Source organism: Sminthopsis crassicaudata, chromosome 1 (assembly GCF_048593235.1).
Source record: "Sminthopsis crassicaudata isolate SCR6 chromosome 1, ASM4859323v1, whole genome shotgun sequence".
Lineage (NCBI taxonomy): Eukaryota > Metazoa > Chordata > Mammalia > Dasyuromorphia > Dasyuridae > Sminthopsis > Sminthopsis crassicaudata.
The window spans coordinates 583,399,624-583,418,911 of NC_133617.1; the positions used below are offsets into that span (position 1 = coordinate 583,399,624).

The 19,288-nt window shown below is 33.9% G+C and overlaps 1 protein-coding gene across 1 annotated transcript in view; it reads left to right on the top strand.

The window, feature by feature from the left end:
• PDE8B (phosphodiesterase 8B) overlaps positions 1–19,288 on the top strand; it is a 275,081-nt gene that overhangs the window by 166,160 nt on the left and 89,633 nt on the right. Inside the window, exons 6-8 of the mRNA XM_074282330.1 lie at positions 3,017–3,105; positions 14,561–14,639; positions 17,693–17,833. Coding sequence (XP_074138431.1) covers positions 3,017–3,105; positions 14,561–14,639; positions 17,693–17,833 — 309 coding nt within the window. The remainder of the gene's footprint in view (positions 1–3,016; positions 3,106–14,560; positions 14,640–17,692; positions 17,834–19,288) is intronic.

Below are 19,288 nucleotides of genomic sequence, written 5' to 3' on the forward strand. Positions count from 1 at the left end.
TGGCTTTGTTGGCTCCTCCATAGCAGTTATTTTGCTATAATTATAAAGACCTATAGGATTTTAGATAAGAAATATTTTCTTATCTCAAATCAAAAAGTAAAAGTATGTTTTCATATCTTTGACAAAATGTATTTCTAGAATTGCTGAAATTTATCTTTTAATCAGTATTATTTCTGCATTATTCTGCTATGTTCATGAAAGAGATATACTGATCTTCCTATGTGTTTCACAATAAATCAGTATTCTGTGAAGAAAGATGCTCATAATCAAATTCCCCAGCCAGAGGTTCAAGGTTCTCCAGAGCATCCATTAATCAGTCAATCAATAAATATTTATTAAATGCCTTGTGCTACAGCAGTTAGGTGGAACACTGGATTTGGAATGAGGAAGACATCCTCATGAGTTCAAAACTGGCTTCAGACACTTACTAATTATGACCCTGAGCAAGGTCACTTAAGCCTGTTTGCTTCAGTTTCCTCCTCTGTAAAATGAACCAGAGAAGGAAATGGCAAACCACTCCAGTATTTTTGACAAGAAAATTCCAATGGTGTCACAAAGAGTTGGACACAACTGAAAAATGATTGAACAGTAACAACAATGTGGCAGGCCCTTTGCTAAATCCTGGATAATCCAAATTCCTTAACATAATGTTAAAGAATTTTACCAATCTGATTCCAAAATCACAAATTCAGCCTTATTCACATTAATCTCCTTTAAGAATTTGAAATTTAAACCAAACATTCCTTTTTTATATATTTTCTTTTAAATTGCTTATATATGCAGTTTTCCACATTCATTTGTGTAGTTCGGATTATTTTTGTTCATACCTTACTTCTATTAACTATACCCTAAACTTCTTGAAAGCAGATGCCATTGGCTTAGTTATATTTGTTATTTCCTAAAGGTCATGCACTTTAAAAATGTTTACCTAATTTGTCACCACCAGGACAAGCTGTAATGATGTCTTCCAACTATGGAAAACACTACCTTGTGTTTTATTGAAAAGAGAATATGGTCAGAAAGCTTGCATATATGAATGACTTTTTGTTCATTATTATAATTGTATGTAATAATTATATGTATACATATAACTTATTATATAATGTTTGTTGTTATAATACATGTTGCATTTAGGCTCTGTGTATGTGTTTTGTACTTAACCTCTGTCCTCAGAAGATTAAAAATTTCTTGAATTAAGGAACCATATCTTAATTTATCTATACACATCATATATATATATATATATATATATATATATATATATATATATATATATATATATATATATATATATATATGTATAGGTATTCAGTATATTTCCAGTGAATTAACAGATGAATTACTTAATCTTTTCTATAATAAATCTCTCGGAGTTTTTGACTGTGGCCATTAAATTCAACAGACATTTCATGTTATATAATTCATTATCCATTTATTCATCAAGCATTTATTAATTGCCTGTGATGTTTAAGCAACTGCTTTCAAGAAGTTTGGGGTATAGGTAATTGAAGTAAGGTATGAACAAAAATAATCTGAACTACATAAATGAATGTGGAAAGGCAGGACTCGCAGATAGGAAATATAAGCAAATCTGTAATACAGAGTATAACATATTTATTTTTTCAACATTAGATTTTTGGAAATTTATTGAAATAAAATAGAGCTAAACAACTATAGCTGTTAAATAGCCATTGGGGTGTGCGTTAGCTAACTTGAACTAACTCCTAACAGTTGATTGTTAAATTTTCAATGTAAGCATTTACATTACAGAAAACACTACAAGTAAGGACTTGATTTATTATTTTGTTGATTGTTTAAACCAGGACTTCTTACACTTTTCCCACTTGCATCCCCTTTTAACCCAAGAAATGTTTACAAGAATACTCTCAAGATCTCTCTAGAACTTTAGAATTGATTGTATGACATAGAAGAAACTGTCACAGGACCACCCAACATGGCATCCCTTTATCAGAGAAGGTGCAGTGCTCTATGAGCAGAATTAGATTAGTCCAAAAGAAATATGAGATGTGTAAAGTTAGAGAAGCCACCCCAAATCTTCATATGGATCTGTGTGTCCAACCTGGGGCAGAACACTCTGAGCTCATATTGGTCTGATTAGCCACAGTCAGACACATTATAACTCAACTCTAACAGTGAAAACATTTTGAGAATGAAGGATAACAACCAACTAACCACTTAACCTCAGGTATATAGGTGTATAAAATAGTTATACAAGTAAAATATTTATAATAAATCATAATTTTGTGACCCCCCACAGTTTAAGGAGCTGGAATTTAGACTAACAAAATGGTGAAGAAAATTATTAGTAATCCAGACTAAACTGAAAAGTATATACATAAAAAGATCAAATTAAAAATTAAAAGTATGTGCATACATTTTATTGTTCTGAAGACCTAGTGCCTTACACATTTACTAGCACATTGTTGATAGACGTCCATGAACAATATTAAAACTTGCCTATATTCTTAACTTTAAGGAAAGTCCACAATCAACAGCAGCTAGGTGATACAGTGAATAGAATGCCCTTGCTTTGGAGTCCTAAGTTCAAATCTGGCTTCAGATACTTAGTGGCTCTGTAACCCTGGGCAAGTCACTTAACTGTGTCTGCCTCAGTTTCTTCATCTGTAAAATGAACTGGAGAAAGAAATGGTAACCACTTCAGTATCTTTCCTTTAAAAAAAAAAAAACACCCAAATGGGATTATGAAGAGTTGAACATAACTGAAAAGTAACTGAACAACAATCAACAAAAGGTTGTGAAGCAACAATCAATGTTCACCTGATATCTACCATGGAGTTTCTAAGACTGAGAAGTAATTTAGAGGCTGAGAACATGTATTCTGTCTTTCATTTCATTTCCTGGTACTTATTTGGAATAACATAAGAGAAATCAAAGTGAGGATGAAGAGGGAGGAAACTATTTTTATTTAAGGTTTTCCTCTCTAACAAATGATTGTGTATATCTCACAGGTTATTTTTGATTCTTTTTTTTTCAGAGATTTATGGAGAACAGCAGTATCACTGCTTGTTACAATGAACTGATTCAAATAGAACACGGGGAAGTTCGATCACAGTTCAAATTACGGTATGTGGAAAAATTACAAAATTAAGATGCGATTTAGCAATACTCTAAATAAGTTTGTCAATCAGCACCAGTCTAGGTCATTGGGTTGAATGTTCATGGCTGAGCACCAAGAATAAATCAAAAAATCAAACATGCGCACAGGATCAGAAAGTCCCTCTAGTTGATTGAATTCATATTCTCTCAATTAGACTTCCAGAGCCCAAATCACCAGAGCCCAGACCACCCATCCTTTATGATGTAGCCAGAGTGGGAGCCCTTGGAGAAGATGGGATAAGTTTTTAGCTCCTCTGCCTTTCTCAGCACAGACTGCTATTTCAAGCACATTCTTAAAATAATGTACAAGGAAAGTGTTGCTCAATATTAAGTTGTCAGACTCTCTCTGAAGAATAAGTAGCTCCAGAGGATTATCTTTTTTTTTTTCTATTTGTGAGTTCTTGTTTGGACTTATATGATATTAGCACATGGGAATGGATATTTGTCATTCTGGCCAAGATTAAGTTGCCAGGATAGCTCTCTAATGTTGAGCAGAAAGAGTATTAGGAATGAGAAAGACCTGAATTCAAATCAGATCGCAGACCTTGAGCCTCTGTTGGGCTCTATACAATGGATTCTATAAAATGGGGTCAGTACTTGCTATTACTTACTTCATGAAGTCATGATGAAATTAATGTTAATTGTTATCACATAATCTAAATATTTTAAGTAACAGATTATAAAGTTCTTGAAACTGAGAAAGTATGAAGCATTTTTGTGAAACCTAATTAATGAGAACTTCGATTTCTAATACTAAAATCTCAATTCTAAGAAAAGAATTACAATGTCCCAAACCCTTATCAGACCCAACTCATGCACTACTCTGGCTAATAATAATAGTAACGATTAATGTTTATATGATACTTTAAGGTTCTAAAAGTACTTGACACATATTTGATCCTTACAACAATGCTGTAAAGTAGATGTTACTGGTATCCCTTTTATAGATGAGGAAAACAAGACTAAGAAAGATTTTAATTTAAACTTAGTTCCTCCTGACTCCATCTTCCAGATCTTTGTCTTCTACATCATCAGCACACTAGATCTTTTACCATAATTTCGCATATGTGTACATATTTGCTACCAAGTTAAACTACAAATCCTTTACTCATTTGTTTTGGGGACATTTTTCAGGCATGTTAGCTCTTTCTGACCCCCTTTGGGGTTTTCTTGTCAGAGACACTGGAATGGCTTGCCATTTTCTTTTCCAGCTCATTTTACAGATAAGAAAACTGAGGCAACTGGGGTTAAGTAACTTGATCAGGATCACACAACTAATAAGTGCTTGAGACCAGATTGGAACTCATAAATATGTCTTCCTAATTCCAGATATGGTACTCTGTCCACTGCACTACCTATCAGCTCCTCATTACTCATAAACATCTAAAATGATTGCTCAAATCACCATCCAGAAAAATGTGTTTTTGTATATCTGTGTGTTTAATCTAAATTACATCTCCACCAAAAGATAGTCTACAAAAGTACCTGGTTGTTGCCTTCCATTAATTCAGACTCAAGATTAGGGCTGCTTCTTTGGTCTCATTCTCTCTATTGGAATCAGCTCTGATTCTGTTAAATGAATTTATCTTCAACTTATCCTTTTTGAAGCTCTTTTTATTTTGATGGAAGACAACATAGCAAGATTAAAGACAGCTGGACTTGGAGTCAGAAGGTTCATTTTATAATTTGAATTTTGTTATTAATAACTGTGTAATCATGGACAAAAAACATTCTCTCTGGGTTTTGGTCACCTTAACTGGAGGGAGTTTGAATCAGGCGATTTCCATAATCCTTTTCATTTCTACATCTATGAAAGTGAGCTGCCTTTTTACTTTTTACTTTCATTAAGTTTATTGACCACTGTATTTTTTTTTAATTCCTTTTATATCCACCCAAACTCTAAGCTTCAGGGTGTACCCCGTGAATAAGTATATATCAATTTTCCCATTCCTTTTGTGATTTTACAGGCTATGATCACATCTTCTTAAAACCTTTGTCCTTTTAGACTAAGGAAATTTAATCTTTCTGGCTTCCCCTGAATTATTTTAGTTGCCTTTCTTTGAACTTTTCCCACCTCTGTCTTTCTTACCTCTCTGAGAACCTGAACTGTATAAAGGATTCCTGAAGCTGATTTACTGTGATTATATTTCATTACCCTAAGAGTCAAGTCTCCTCCTTATTCTTAGAAATTTCACTATATTTTTTAACTGCTTAGGAAATGTTTAAGCAATAGGGTCATCTATTAATACAACACTGCCTGTAGGATCATAGAAGCTAAGAGACCTTAATGATCATCTAGCCCAGTATTTCTTAAACTTTTTCTACTCATGGTTTCTTTTCACTTGAGGAATTTTTATTGTGACCCCATATTTGTACCATATATAAAATAAGTATAAAAACCAAACATTTATTGATAATAAGTCATAATTATTTCTCAACTTTCACATTCAATTATGAGACCCCATATGGGGTCACAAACCACAGTTTAAGAAGTTTTGATCTAGCCCAAACTTCTTGTTTTATAGATGAATTAACAGTCTTTGTGACTTGGCCATGCAGAACCAGAATTTGAATGAAGTAATTCTTCCTTTAGTGTTTGTTTTCCAACAGTCTTGTGTGTCTGGGTTTTTGTTTTTGTTTTGGAGGAAGAAGGACTTTTTTGGGGGGGATCTTAATATTCTTAGTGTTTAGCATGAAGACTTAGGTAAAGTGTTTGTTATCTGACTGACTTAATAAAGTCTGTTGGTTTCCCTTCTCTAGAATATCTAAGCATTTTCAAAAGTGGATAAGGCATGATTTTCCACTATAGAAACCACATTGCCTTTCCTTCAATAACATATGCTTATTAATCATACTAATTTATGCATTTCTTATTATCTCTATATTTTAATTATTATTTTATATAATAACATTTATACAGTACTTCAGACTTTCAAACTCTGATCCAAAATAATCCACTGAGGCAGGTCATGTGAATGTATTTCACTATTAATAATAACAAAGAAAGAAAGGAAATAAGTATTTATTAAGTACTTACTATGTGCCAGAGGGCAGCTAGATAGTACAGTGGATAGAACTGTCTGGTCTGCAGGCCAGAAGATTCATCTTCCTGAGGTCAAATGTGGCCTCAGAAAGTTTTTGATTCTGTGAATATAAGCAAGTCTCTTCATCCCGTTTGCCTCAGTTTCCTCATCTATAAAATGATCTGGAGAAGGAAATGGCAAAGCACTCCAGTACCTCTGCCAAGATAATCCCAAATAGGATCATGAAGAGTGGAAAGCAACTTAAAAAATAACAACAGAATATATCAGGTCCTGTACTAAGTACTTTAAAAATATTATTTCATTTGATCTTTCCAACAACCCTGAGAAATAAATGCTATTATATTTATTTACAACTGAGGAAACTAAAGCCAAGAAAACTTGAATGACTGACGTCACAAAGCAAGTGTCTGAAAAAAAATAGAAATTCATCTTAGTTTTGATTAATTGTTTGCCCATGAATTGTCTTATAGATGAACAATGTGGTTTCCCAATGTTTTGGATCCATTTAATTTTAAGTCATTGTTAGTGTTTTGATGAAATATTTAAAAAGCTAGATGATAGTAATAATCAATTAGCTTCACATCTTATAATTCAGGGCAATCACCTTGGTGTTGCCTAATTGCTATTTTTACTGTGGTAAGTCCTTTTTTTCAAAGGTATTTTTTCTGTTGTGCAATACTGAAGTCAAGCATAGTCATTTGAAATGACTTAATAGAGAAAAGCCTTGAGCATTACTAAGTCTGCATCAAATTATGGTTCAAGTAAAATACAACACAGAAAGGGAACAGTACGACTTTCATGTTCTCTTCCTATTCCCTGTAGTTTATAAATGCCTCAAATCTTAATGAAGAGTTAATACCTACGTAATGTGTTTGTACATGGTTTTGCCTTTTGTCTCCCCCCATTAAATCAATGGGGCTGGGATTTTTGTTTTTGTTTGTTTTTGCCTTTCATTATACCCCCAGTGTTTAGCATGGTCCCTGGCATTTAATAAATGCTCTTTGATTTGACTTGACAGGAGAATGGGGTTGAGCGAGGCAGGAACCAGTGATTAGACTCAAATTCTTAATCCAAGCCTTCCAGCAACAAGTTTTGGTCCTCAGTGAACAATGGACCTCAGCAGCAATGGACCTTTGTGTGAACGGAGACTTACTCCTTTGCCTCTTAGTCTTACTCCTAAATATTTATCTGCACTGGTTTTTAAACCTGGAAAGAGTAAAACATTGGCCTAGAAGGAGTTAGTCAGTGGGACTGTTAGGAGATGGATGAGACTATCCCTCTATTCTGAGGGGAGTGCATTCTGTTTCTTGTAGATCAGCCTGGCACCTGCTTTGGTTAGTACATTGTGATTCCTTCAGCACAGTGCTGCTTAATTCTTGGGGATTTCTGAACATGCAAACGATGTCAAACTCCTCCTTAAATGCATGTAGTCTGAGTTCCCCTGGACCATAAGATCACCATAAAGTATATCAGGTGACAGACTAGTTCATAGGACCATCACCCAGCCTGACATCATTGTTTTATAGATTTAAAAAACCTGACTTTTAGAGATGAAATGACTTGTCCAGCATCACACAAGAAGTAATCAGCAAAAGCCAACTTCTTCCAAGCCCAGGGCTTTTCCCCTGCTACTATGCTATCTCATCTTTGATTTTCTTCCTCTTTTATGCTTTTGACCCTTGATGACCTTTGAAACTTATTGCCTTATCAAGGACACTCAAAAAATCCATATGCACTTCAGTGACAGCCAGCTCTATTATTCTCTGCACAGGTTCAGCTCCTTATTATATAATATGTGAACAATTATAGTCTAATTATATAGTGAATTACATAATGCTCTTCTCTACAATTCCACCCCCGGCTGCAACTAAATATGTAATACAACCATCATCTAGCACGGGTAATTTGTTCTCCAGAACAATATTCATTGTTCAAATTTGAAGTCTTTTTTCTACCAAGTGATGATTTTGGGGGCCCCTGCAATTCTCAAATATTGTCAATCAATATTTCCAGGGTTCATGACTTGTGTCAATGGAAGAGTACCCCACACCTGTGAATTCAGGTTTTTTTGAGCACAGAAATGGAGAAATGTCCTTGTGCTTTTTTTTTTTTTTTTTGTGGTGAGATACATCTGATCCATCTCCCTAAAAGGGCAGTTAGGACTTAACCATATTCTGAGGTGTGTGTCATGATCAACTCTTAGCCAGACACTGATTAATAAATATTTAGTATCAAAAAATAAGTATTTAATATTAATAATCCGGGGGGTGAACCAAACTCTGGTGTTTGTTTTAAGGCCAATCAGCTTATTAATGGCTAAGCCCTTTAGCCTGCTAAGCACACTATCGCTCCTTTTAGTGGGGAATAATTTCTGACTGGCAAAACCTTAAGCTCTGTGGAGCAAAATGTTCCTCCTTATTAAAAGGCATTTAGAGAGCCTGATTTATTTATTTAGTGCTTTTCCAGTCCCTCTAACTCCTTTTCATCAAGTGATGTTCACTTTAGCTATGACAAAGTGATAGGGAAAAATATTTAGCTTTAAAAGCTTTAAAAGACTTGCCCCACTATATTGGGACAAATCAAAGAACAGGTGGTATCCTGGGGCAACACAATCACAAGGAGAATTATTTACCATGGTAAGTGAAATGGGAGGAAGCTGGGTCTCATCATGTCCTTGTTGCAGAAATCAGTCAGGGAGCTGATGCTCACAGTGGCAAAAATTCTTAGTTTTCCATGACTTCTTTTGGCTCCTAGGGATGGTCAGTAATGGGGAAAGCTGCCCCAGGTAGGACTAACAGTCATTGCCATATTCATTGAATCTGGTCCTTAAACCTCCTTTTTAATGAACATATGAACAATTCAGTTTGACAAAGATTCATTACATGCCTACTATGCACAAAGTACTTTGCACAAAAAGATACTAAGATGAAAAATGGTATAAACCCTGTTTTCTCAGTGCTTATAGTCTATCAGCAAGTCAATTAACAAGTATTTATTGACCCTATTTTCTCAGTGCTTACAATCTATCAGCAAGTCAATTAACAAGTATTTATTAAACCCTTTTTTGGGGTCGGGCTGTGGTAAGAGCTGGGGATACAAGCACAAAGAAAGAAACAATCACATAAGAAAGTTATATTCTAAAGAAGCCGATAATAAGAATATAAACTAATATATACAACAAATATGAAAGGAATAGATGCAAATAGATAGAAATAGAAGTGGAAGCTAGTTTATGAAGAAGAATGGACACAAATAGTTGGGGTGGATCAGGAAAAGCTTCATGTACCTTATTGTACTTGATTATGCTTGATTGTACTTTAACAGAGGGGATTGGTAAGGAGGGAGAGCATCCCATGAATGGGGAACTCATGAAAAGGCATGGATATGGAGCAAGAGTGGGCTGATAAATGTTTAACAACCAGGTTTTTCAAATTATATTGCATTCTTCCAAGTTTAAACTGAATTATTAATATATTATCCATTACTTAAGAATAGACAATTAACCAAACAATAAATCAAGCCCTGATTTATCACACTTGCAGATTTCTGATATATAAATTCTCCTGCTATAAAGTTAACAATTGGCTCTTGCAAGCCAGTATGATCTAGCACTAACACACTCCTGATTTGGAGTTTCATGGTTGAGAAGCAGAAAGAAGATCTACAAAGTGCAGAATGGGGAGTGATATCCAATGAGGTTAAGAAGATAGGTTGAGATCAGGTTGGGTAGGACTTTAAAAGTTAAAAAGAGAAATTTTACTTAATACTAGAAACAATAAGAACCCACCAGAATTGGTTTAGTAGGGCAGTCACATTTTATGTGCCTGAAGTACTATGATAGCAATTTGTATATTAGACTGCCTTGGTGAGAGGCAAGTCAAAGAGATCAAAGTGATGTCTGTGCGGCCATGAGAGCTTAAACCAAGATGGTGATTTTGTAAGCAGAGAAACATGAGAGTTGTGGAGAAAAGAGTGGACAGTTTGGGCAACCGATTGGATAATTGGGCACAAGGAGAGTAAAAAGTCGTGGTTAATACTGAGATAAAAAAACCTGAGAGACTAGAAAGAAAGTGGAATTTTTCATGAAAATAGGGAACCTTTGGAGGAGAGGAATGAAAATGAGATCAGTTTGGAACATTATGGCTTTGAGATGTTGATTATAATGGGAATGAATCATAGAACCTTAGAGTTAGAAGGGGCTGTTTATTTCAATCTCCTCATTTTATCAGCAAGAAGACTTGCCCAGTGTCACAGAGGTGTTTAGTTGTACAGCTAAATTTCTGCTTATCTAATCCCCATTCAGAGATCCTAATTGTTGTCCAATAAAATCACCTGTACGGGTTATCTAGACAATACAAGTATTTTAGTACTTGTTACATCTTCCTCTTGTTTCTGTTGGCAGTTCTTCAGTTTCTTTTCTTAGAGATAAATGCAATTAAACAGAATTCCAGAGTTCCCAAGAACAGAAAGTTAATAAAATAAAAACACTTCAGCATGAATGATATTGAGAATTAATAGGAGCAAATAAGTTTCCAAACAGAGAACATGATTCATATTGATTACCTCATTTTTCTGTTAGTTTATTTAAAATAAGCAATCATGTTAAAAAGATTTAAAGTCTATCTAAACATTGAAGTCCCATAGTGTTGCTCTCTAGGGGTAATTAATTTGTAAGAATTATTTATTCCCTTTTACCTAGATTGCTCATAAAAATATATTATATACTATTGGGTATTTTTTAATGTTTTATTAACAGTTACCAAAGATAATGGACATTGCATTTAAGAATTTTTTTAAGGATATAACTTGAAAGGGTAGCAAAGATAGTGTTTTAAAATATCCTTTTACATACTTACCTGAAAATGCATATACATACACTTAAGGATTGGACAAGGAATTATTCCATAATTCATTAACATTTATAGGGTAAGACCTAATTTAGCAAGTACTGATATTTGAATATTGACCTAAGCAAAGTAAAATTCTTTGAGGAGGAGTTTAATCATTTTATTAACAGGCCAACTGGTTATTAAAAATAATAGTCATTTGGCCATCTCTTTTAGACCAAAGACAAACATTTTATCAAGGGTTTCTTGGGACTTATGAGGGGGAGACAATGTGAAGGGGAGGAAATGAAAAATAGATGACAAAATGACTTGACAAACATCAAAGGAGGCAATCCCTTTTGATAACATTGACAAAATCAAAGAAGGCAGTCTCCTTGAATAAGTAGACCTTATAGGTAAAAGACACAAAGGAAAAAAATAGATTCCTTTAGAAACATCTGATACAGTCTTATAGCTCTTGTCTGTTCTTCTCCAACTCAGATCACTTGTAGAAGTTTTCTGCAAAATTGATCTCAAAATAATTCAGCAAGGTACATTTCTTGCATCTTTGTCTTCAGATACTTTTTTTGAATGCACATGCAAGCAAATGAAGGACAAGGACAGCTCCATCATGATTATCTGATTCTTTTTGGAGATCCTTTTTATGAACAAATAAAAACAAAATGTTTTGGGTGAAGATAGTTTTTCTTAGCCTAATACATGAAGGCATTTTAGTGGACATGTGTCTTTTATTTTAATGTTCATTTTTGTTTTCATATGCCTCTGCTCCTTCTCCTTTCAATGTTAATTTGTACATGAAGTATGACAGAAAGATTACTTAGCTTTAATTTTCAGATCATATGGACAAAAGCAGTTGGAAAAGAGACTTTCACTCATTAAAAGCTAGCATGTGGAGACATTTTATGAGGCAGTCTATCTAGCATATAGGGCTAAATTATGGACGTGGTGTTAAGAAGAGCTAAGCTCAAGTTATAAATCTGAAACATACTGCTGTGAGGCTGTGGCCAAGTCATTCAATCAAACCTTAGTTTCTTCATCTGTAAAACGATGAGATCTGTGGCACCTGCCTTACAAGGATAATGAGAAATTCAAAGGGCACTTTGCACATTTGAAATATATCTACTATTATTTCCACCCACCACATTTTCTCAATTGAATGAATAAAAAGGCATTTATTAATCACTACTGAATTCCATGCACTACGCAAAGTACTGGGGATACAAATATAAAAATCAAACAATCCCATATCACAATCTGTCCATATATCATTGGGTTCCAATTTTTTTCTGATAATTTTATAAATCCTTCATCATAGGGGATTTATTCTGTTGGCTACTGAAGCCTTTCTCCTAATCTGTTGCCATTGCACTGGGTACCAGTGGAGCGATTAGGATGCCTTCTTCTTTATGTAGTCTCTGGTTTTAATTGTACAGCTCCTTGATCGTAACATTTACATGATTTTGACATGTTTCTTCATTGGTAAATATGCTGCATCCTCTTCATACCCATTATGTCTATCAGCATTGCTTTCCTGTTTAATTCTTTGGAGACTTTGTTATTCCATTATTAATAGTCATATAACATCATTGGAAAATACCAATTTTACAAAGATGGGCCATTATTTCCAGAAAAACGTTAGAGGCAAATGTATAATGCAGTTTTCAACTACAATCCAGTATAATGTTTTCTTTCTCAATTCTGAGTCTAGCTCATTATCAAGCTATACTGTTTTTGAAAGACTCAGAACTCTATATATTGTCCATCCCCCCTTTTTTCTAATAAATTCTACTCCTGATCATCATTATTATGTTTGTATTTCTCATTTTCTATCCCTGATGACTCCTATGCTTTACTTCTACTCATTACTTTGCTGCACTATTGTTTAACCTGTCCTCCCAGCCCCCACCAAGGATCCCTCTCATGTCATCTCCCTCACCCTTTCCCTCTATTATTGTACTAGTTTCTGTTCTCCTATACACTTTATCCCATTCCCATGAATCTACAAGCCTTTTCATTTCCCTCTTTATCTTAATTCTTTCCCCCACTTATTTCTTTATAAATTCAGAAGACTTTTAATACCTTTGAGATATATGTATATTTTCCCCTCTTTAACCCATTCCCAGTAAGAGGCAATTTCAGAACAAACAACCCTTCTCCCCTATCTAATTCCTCTGTGTCCATAATTCCTCTGCACCTCATTCGTATAGCATAATTGCTATATTTACTTTTTCCCACATGGGAAAATATAGTTTTCATATTCAACTCTACCCCAATCTTTCTTTTGAACTACAAATGATTAATGACAATCTCACACATGTGATTTACATTTCCGTGTATAAAACATAGTTTGTTTTTAATGTGTCCCTTGAAAGTAGTCTTTGTTGTTTACCTTATATTTCTCTTGGACCTTAATGTCAAGTTTTCTATTAAGTTTGGGTTTTTTTGGAATAACATCCTGAAAATCTGGCAATTCATTGAATGTCCATTTTTTTCCTATTCAGAATTATGCATAGCTTTGCTAGGTGTGATATTTTTGGCCAGAACCCTAGTTTTTTTGCTCTTTTATATCTTTTATATATATATATATATATATATATATATATATATATATATATATATATATATATATATATATATATATATATATAATATGTTCCAAGACCTCTGTTTCTTTTAATGTAGTTACTGTTAGGTCTTGTGTGATTTTAATTGTGACTGTCATATTTATATCACTTTTTTCTTGTTGCTTGTAATATATTCTCCTTAATCTGGGGGTTTCAGAATTTGGACATGATGTTCCTGTATGTTTTCTATTTTCCCTCTTGTTCTAACACTTTATAACAGTTTTCTTTAATTATTTCTTGTTATTATTGTATTAAGAAACTTTTTTGACCAAAGTTTTTAGGCAGTCCAATTATTTTAGGTTTTCTCTTCTTAATGTGTTCTGCAGATTAGTTTTTATTATGAAACATCTCATGTTCTCTTCTTTTTCATTATTTTATGTTGTTTTATTATTTCTTGGTCTCTTATAAGTTTACTGACTTCCCCTTACCTAATTATGGTTTCCAAGAAGTCATTTTCTTCCTTAAGATTCTGGATCTCCTTTTCCACTTAGTTAACTTTCTTTTCATAATTTTCTTCGTTTGGGGGCAGCTAAATAGTGCAGTGAATAGAATATTAACCCTGAAGATAGAGGCCCTGAGTTCAAATCCTGCCTGAGCACTTACCACTTACTAGCATATATATATATATATATATATATATATATATATATATATATATATATATATATATATATATATATATACATGTATATGTATACATATACATGTATATGTATATATATGTATATATATGCATACACATACACACTTATACACACACAAGCACACAAGCATACAGAGTGTAGAGGAAAACAGATTTTATGCATCCTGTAAATTGATTAACTTAAAAAGGCAGCAAGTAAAACAAACAACCTGAGAAAATGCTTTGGTTTTGCAATAAAACTAATGACATATTTGCATTTTTCAGGGCATGTAACTCAATTTTTACAGCACTTGACCATTGTCATGAAGCCATAGAAATAACCAGCGATGATCATGTCATTCAGGTATGAAACAGAATGTTTGTTTTTAAAAACATAGATGGGAAATATTTTTAAGCTTTGCCATAATGTCTGATCTGAGTCCTTGATCTAAAAGAAAGTAACATTAAGCATTCCCAATTTTCTTTCTTGAACTGGGGTCAGGTTAAGCCTTAGTTAACCATTAAATTGTCATTATAAATGGGTCCCAATTAGTGTGAACATATGAGTTCCCATGGAACAGTTACATGTATTTGACTTCACACTATTTGAAGTTATAATTGTGTAAAAATATGGTAATTTATTCCAGCCCAATGGAAAGATATAATGGTAATTTAAATGACATACCCATTTCACAGAATTCCAGGTTCATTAATTGGGTATCCCTAATCTTTAGGGAACAGACGGATATTTTTCTTTGCACTATCTCCCATGCTAACTAAGCAGGTAAAGAGTGTTTTTAGAGCAATCCATTTGACATTTGACATGCTGATGTTAAATCATTATATTAATTAAAACAAATTTTTAATATGTTTGAATTTTATGTAGTTTGTTGCAAGGGGGTTGTTCAGTTTGTTTGGACCACTGTTTTTAATAGTAAGAGGGAAATTTCAGAGAAAAATTTTGCTCTACTATTTATTTTTGGTTTTTTGATTTTTTTGTTTTTTTTTATTAAAGCTTTTTATTTACAAAGCATATGCATGAGTAATTTTTCCAACATTAACCTTTGCATAACATTTTGTTCCAAATTTTCCTCTCCTTCCCTCCATCCTTTCCCCTAGCTGGCAAGTAATCCAATACATGTTAAATATGTTGAAATACACGTTAAATCTAATACATGTATACATATTTATACAGTTGTCTTGTTATACAAGAAAAATCAGATCAAGAAAAAAAAAAAGAAAAACTGAAAAGAAAACAAAATGCAAGCAAACAACAACAGAGAGAGTGAGAATGCTATGTTGTGTTTCACAATCTGTTCCCACCATTCTCTCTCTGGGTGTAGATGGCTCTCTTCATCATTGCACAAGTGGAACTAGTTTGAATTATCTCAATGTTGAAGAGAACCACATCCGTCAGAATTGATCATCATATAGTCTTGTTGCCATTCTACTACTTCTAATAGGCAATCTCTCCATACCTCATAGTCTCAGAGTTGTCTGAAGCATTGAGAGGTTAAATAATTTATCTCCCTGGAGGCCTCAGAATCAGCCGGAGTCAGGATAAGCAAAAGTCCTTGCTCTTTAGGGGGAGAAGTGAAGGGGATGGACAAAACTGCCACAGGCTTTCTACCTCCCTTCTTGTCATCCTCCTCCAAAGTGAGTCTGGTTTGTGTCACTCCACCCCCCCCCCAATCCCTCCTATGATTATCTGTATACACCAAAAGATTGAGCCAGCACAGAATAGTAAAAAGGGTCATTTTTCCAAGCAAATGCTAATAGACCATTGTCCAACAGGTAATTAGCCTTAAGTGCTCGGTTGTCTGATTCCAGTGCACCTATTCAGAGTTTCAGCCCTTTACAACCTATAGGCACAAAACTAATAAGTATTGGAGCTAAAATTTGAACTCAGATGTTTCTAAATAGTAGGATGGTTGTCTATCTACTTGCCTCTTGGTTACAATTATTAAATATTTATAATAAATTTTTTTCTTTCTTTTAAAATTAACTCTGATTTATATATATATATATACATATACATATATATATGTATATATATATATATATATATATAATTTTTTTGAATTTTTAAAATTTTTTTTACTAATTGAAGTAATTTGATGACAAAAGTAAAATTAAATGGCTTGGAGCCAGAAAGAAATGAGTTCAAATCTAACCTCAAACACTGACTAGTTGTGTGATCCTGAGTAAATTGCCCAACATTTACCTCAGTTTCCTCAACTAAAATGGGAACAATAATAGCACCTTGCCTCCTAGGGTTGTGAGACTCAAATGAAATGACATTTATAAAGTGCTTAGCACAGTACTTGATACAGACTAAGCACTTAGTAAATGCCCATTTCCTGAATTCCTAATTAAAAATATCTCATGGCTTAGTCTTTTTTAAGTTAGTGAGATTTCACTTTCTGTGTCAGTCCAGACTGCCAACAGTAGGAAAGGAGCACACATCACTGAAAATAAAATTTTTATTCTAAGTTCAGTGACAATGATAGACAAGATTGAGCAACTACTGTCAATCAAACAGTTTTTGTCACATAAACTTTTGCATGCAACAGATGACAGTTTTCAGTGCATTGGCCTTAAATGACCCACTTCTAAGCAAAAGTTTAGAAAGGGATCTCCTTGATTCCACTGTTCCCAGAAAGTTTCCCTCATGCTCCATGAATTGTCCTCTTTTCATGTTCTTCCTCTTTATACCTTTTTTGATGTCTATAAGAATTAAGGTGCTCTCTGGGTAGTATTACATCCATTTGTGAGAATGAATGGAAAAATTATGCAAAAAACCAATTTAGATTTACCAGTGCAACCGAGTAAAAGATAGGAAGGTAAAAATCAGTTTGGTGAAGATACAAAGCTTTTTAATTACTTAAGCCATAATTTGATGGATGGCTTATTTAGTTTTAGCTTTAGTATTTCTTTGCTGAGTTCTTATCCACCAGAGACTGTAGAAAGTGGCAAATATGTATACCAAGTTGCTCAGTCTCTAAAGTGACAGGTCTTGACTCTTTCCAAATGATAATTAGGAAATTAATTAATCAAAATAACTTTTGATTTTCCTCAAAATCTTGAGATCCGTGACAAAATGTCTGTGTGGCTATAGGGAGGTATCAGTCCTTCACTTGGGAAGGAGGTATTGTAGTAGCAATTGGTTCAAGCTCTGCTTTGCTCTCAAGATTATTGCTTATTGGAGGAGTTGTGTTAATATGGTGGCCAACTGGAAAATCAGGTAGGTTTGATCAGTACATTGTGACTGACCTGCTGATGACTTATATTCACTTTGCTTCTAACAACATGACAATTCACAGCATAGCTAATTCTAAACACAATTTAATAGAAGAGAGAAAACATTGATTCTGCTTTCACTCTGTAATCTCTCCTGGAATCATTTGTTTTTATCAGTATGTCAACCCTGCCTTTGAAAGGATGATGGGCTATCACAAGGGAGAGCTCATAGGTAAAGAACTCACTGAATTGCCCAAAAGTGACCAAAACCGTGCAGATCTCCTGGACACCATCAACACTTGCATCAAGAAGGGAAAGGTTAGTGAATGCTCTTTCCACTTCCTTCAGAAGATTCCTGGGAATGTCCATTTTATGGTTTTTAGGATCTGATTAGTTACAAATATTACAGTGAATTAAAACCATTAGTTTCTATGTACAAAGTATCTCTTTGAGGTGTTTCTGGATCTCTTATATCATAAACTGTGTTATTTCATTCCTAATAATCTCTATAGCATTAGTAATCTTTTTTTAAAGAAAAAATTCTTATATCCATATACATATCTTCACTGTTCTTTATTAATTGAATTAGCTATCAGACAATCAATGAGCATTTATTAAGGAAGGGAGGAAAGGAAGGGAGGGAAGGAAGGAAGGAAGGAAGGAAGGAAGGAAGGAAGGAAGGAAGGAAGGAAGGAAGGAAGGAAGGAAGGAAGGAAGGAAGGAGAAAAAGAAAGAAGGAATCCTTACTTAACAAGGAATTTAGAATCTAATGAGAAAGACAAGGCCATATATAAGTATATGCAGCACAAATATTAAAAAAATATAGAATAGTTAAATGTGAGGTGTTTTGCGAAAGAGAGAGAGAACTACCAGTTTAGGAGATCAAGAAAGTTTTGAGTTGTATATTGAAGGAAAAGAGGGATTCTTTGAGAAAGAGGTAAGAGAGGTGAAAGTGAAAAGAAAAGCTCTAAGATAAAGAATTCCACATAATGACTTTCTGTGAGTTCTGTTTATCCAGAGACATATGTGTTTTCTTTATCTCTTCATCTGTGTGACTATACATACATACATATTCAATAACAACTCACATTGTACCATTCTACTCTTACTTTACTTCCTGATGCATTTATCTATCCATTTGTTACAACCTGCTTTGGTCTAAACAAAGATGACACTTTGCAGTTATAGACTCATAGATTGGAAGTTATTCAGTTTAGCTTTCTTATTTTATAATTGAGGAAATTGAATCGCAAAAAAAGTTAAGTGACTTTTCTAGTCATACAAGGAGTAAACTGCAAAATCAGAATTCAAGCTTAGTTTAACTGGATCTGGTGCAAAACAGATTTAACCTATTGCAAACTATTTGATGACCTGATTGCCAGACATGCAATATGACCAAAAGCCTGAATTTTAAGAATTCAGAATAGCCATCAAGTCAACCGAAATACAAAAGTCATGCACACTCTAACTTCCCTGGAATGTGGTAAATTCCTTTAGTTTATAGAGTCCTTTTTTCCCTTCTTCAAAATTCATTACACTTTCTTAATTGTTATTTATCTTCCCACAATGATGTAAAATAATGTGTTCAGCTTGTAGGGAGATTGGTGATCCATCAGGCAGGATTTACCAGTTGGACTCTGATTGGGAAAAGTGCAAGATAAAAGTGAAAAGAACATATTGGTTGCTAAACACCACCAAGGGACTTCTTTAAAACACATTAAAATGTGTATAGAATTGTCACACAGTTCCCCCATGGTCCCCAGTTGGCAAGAG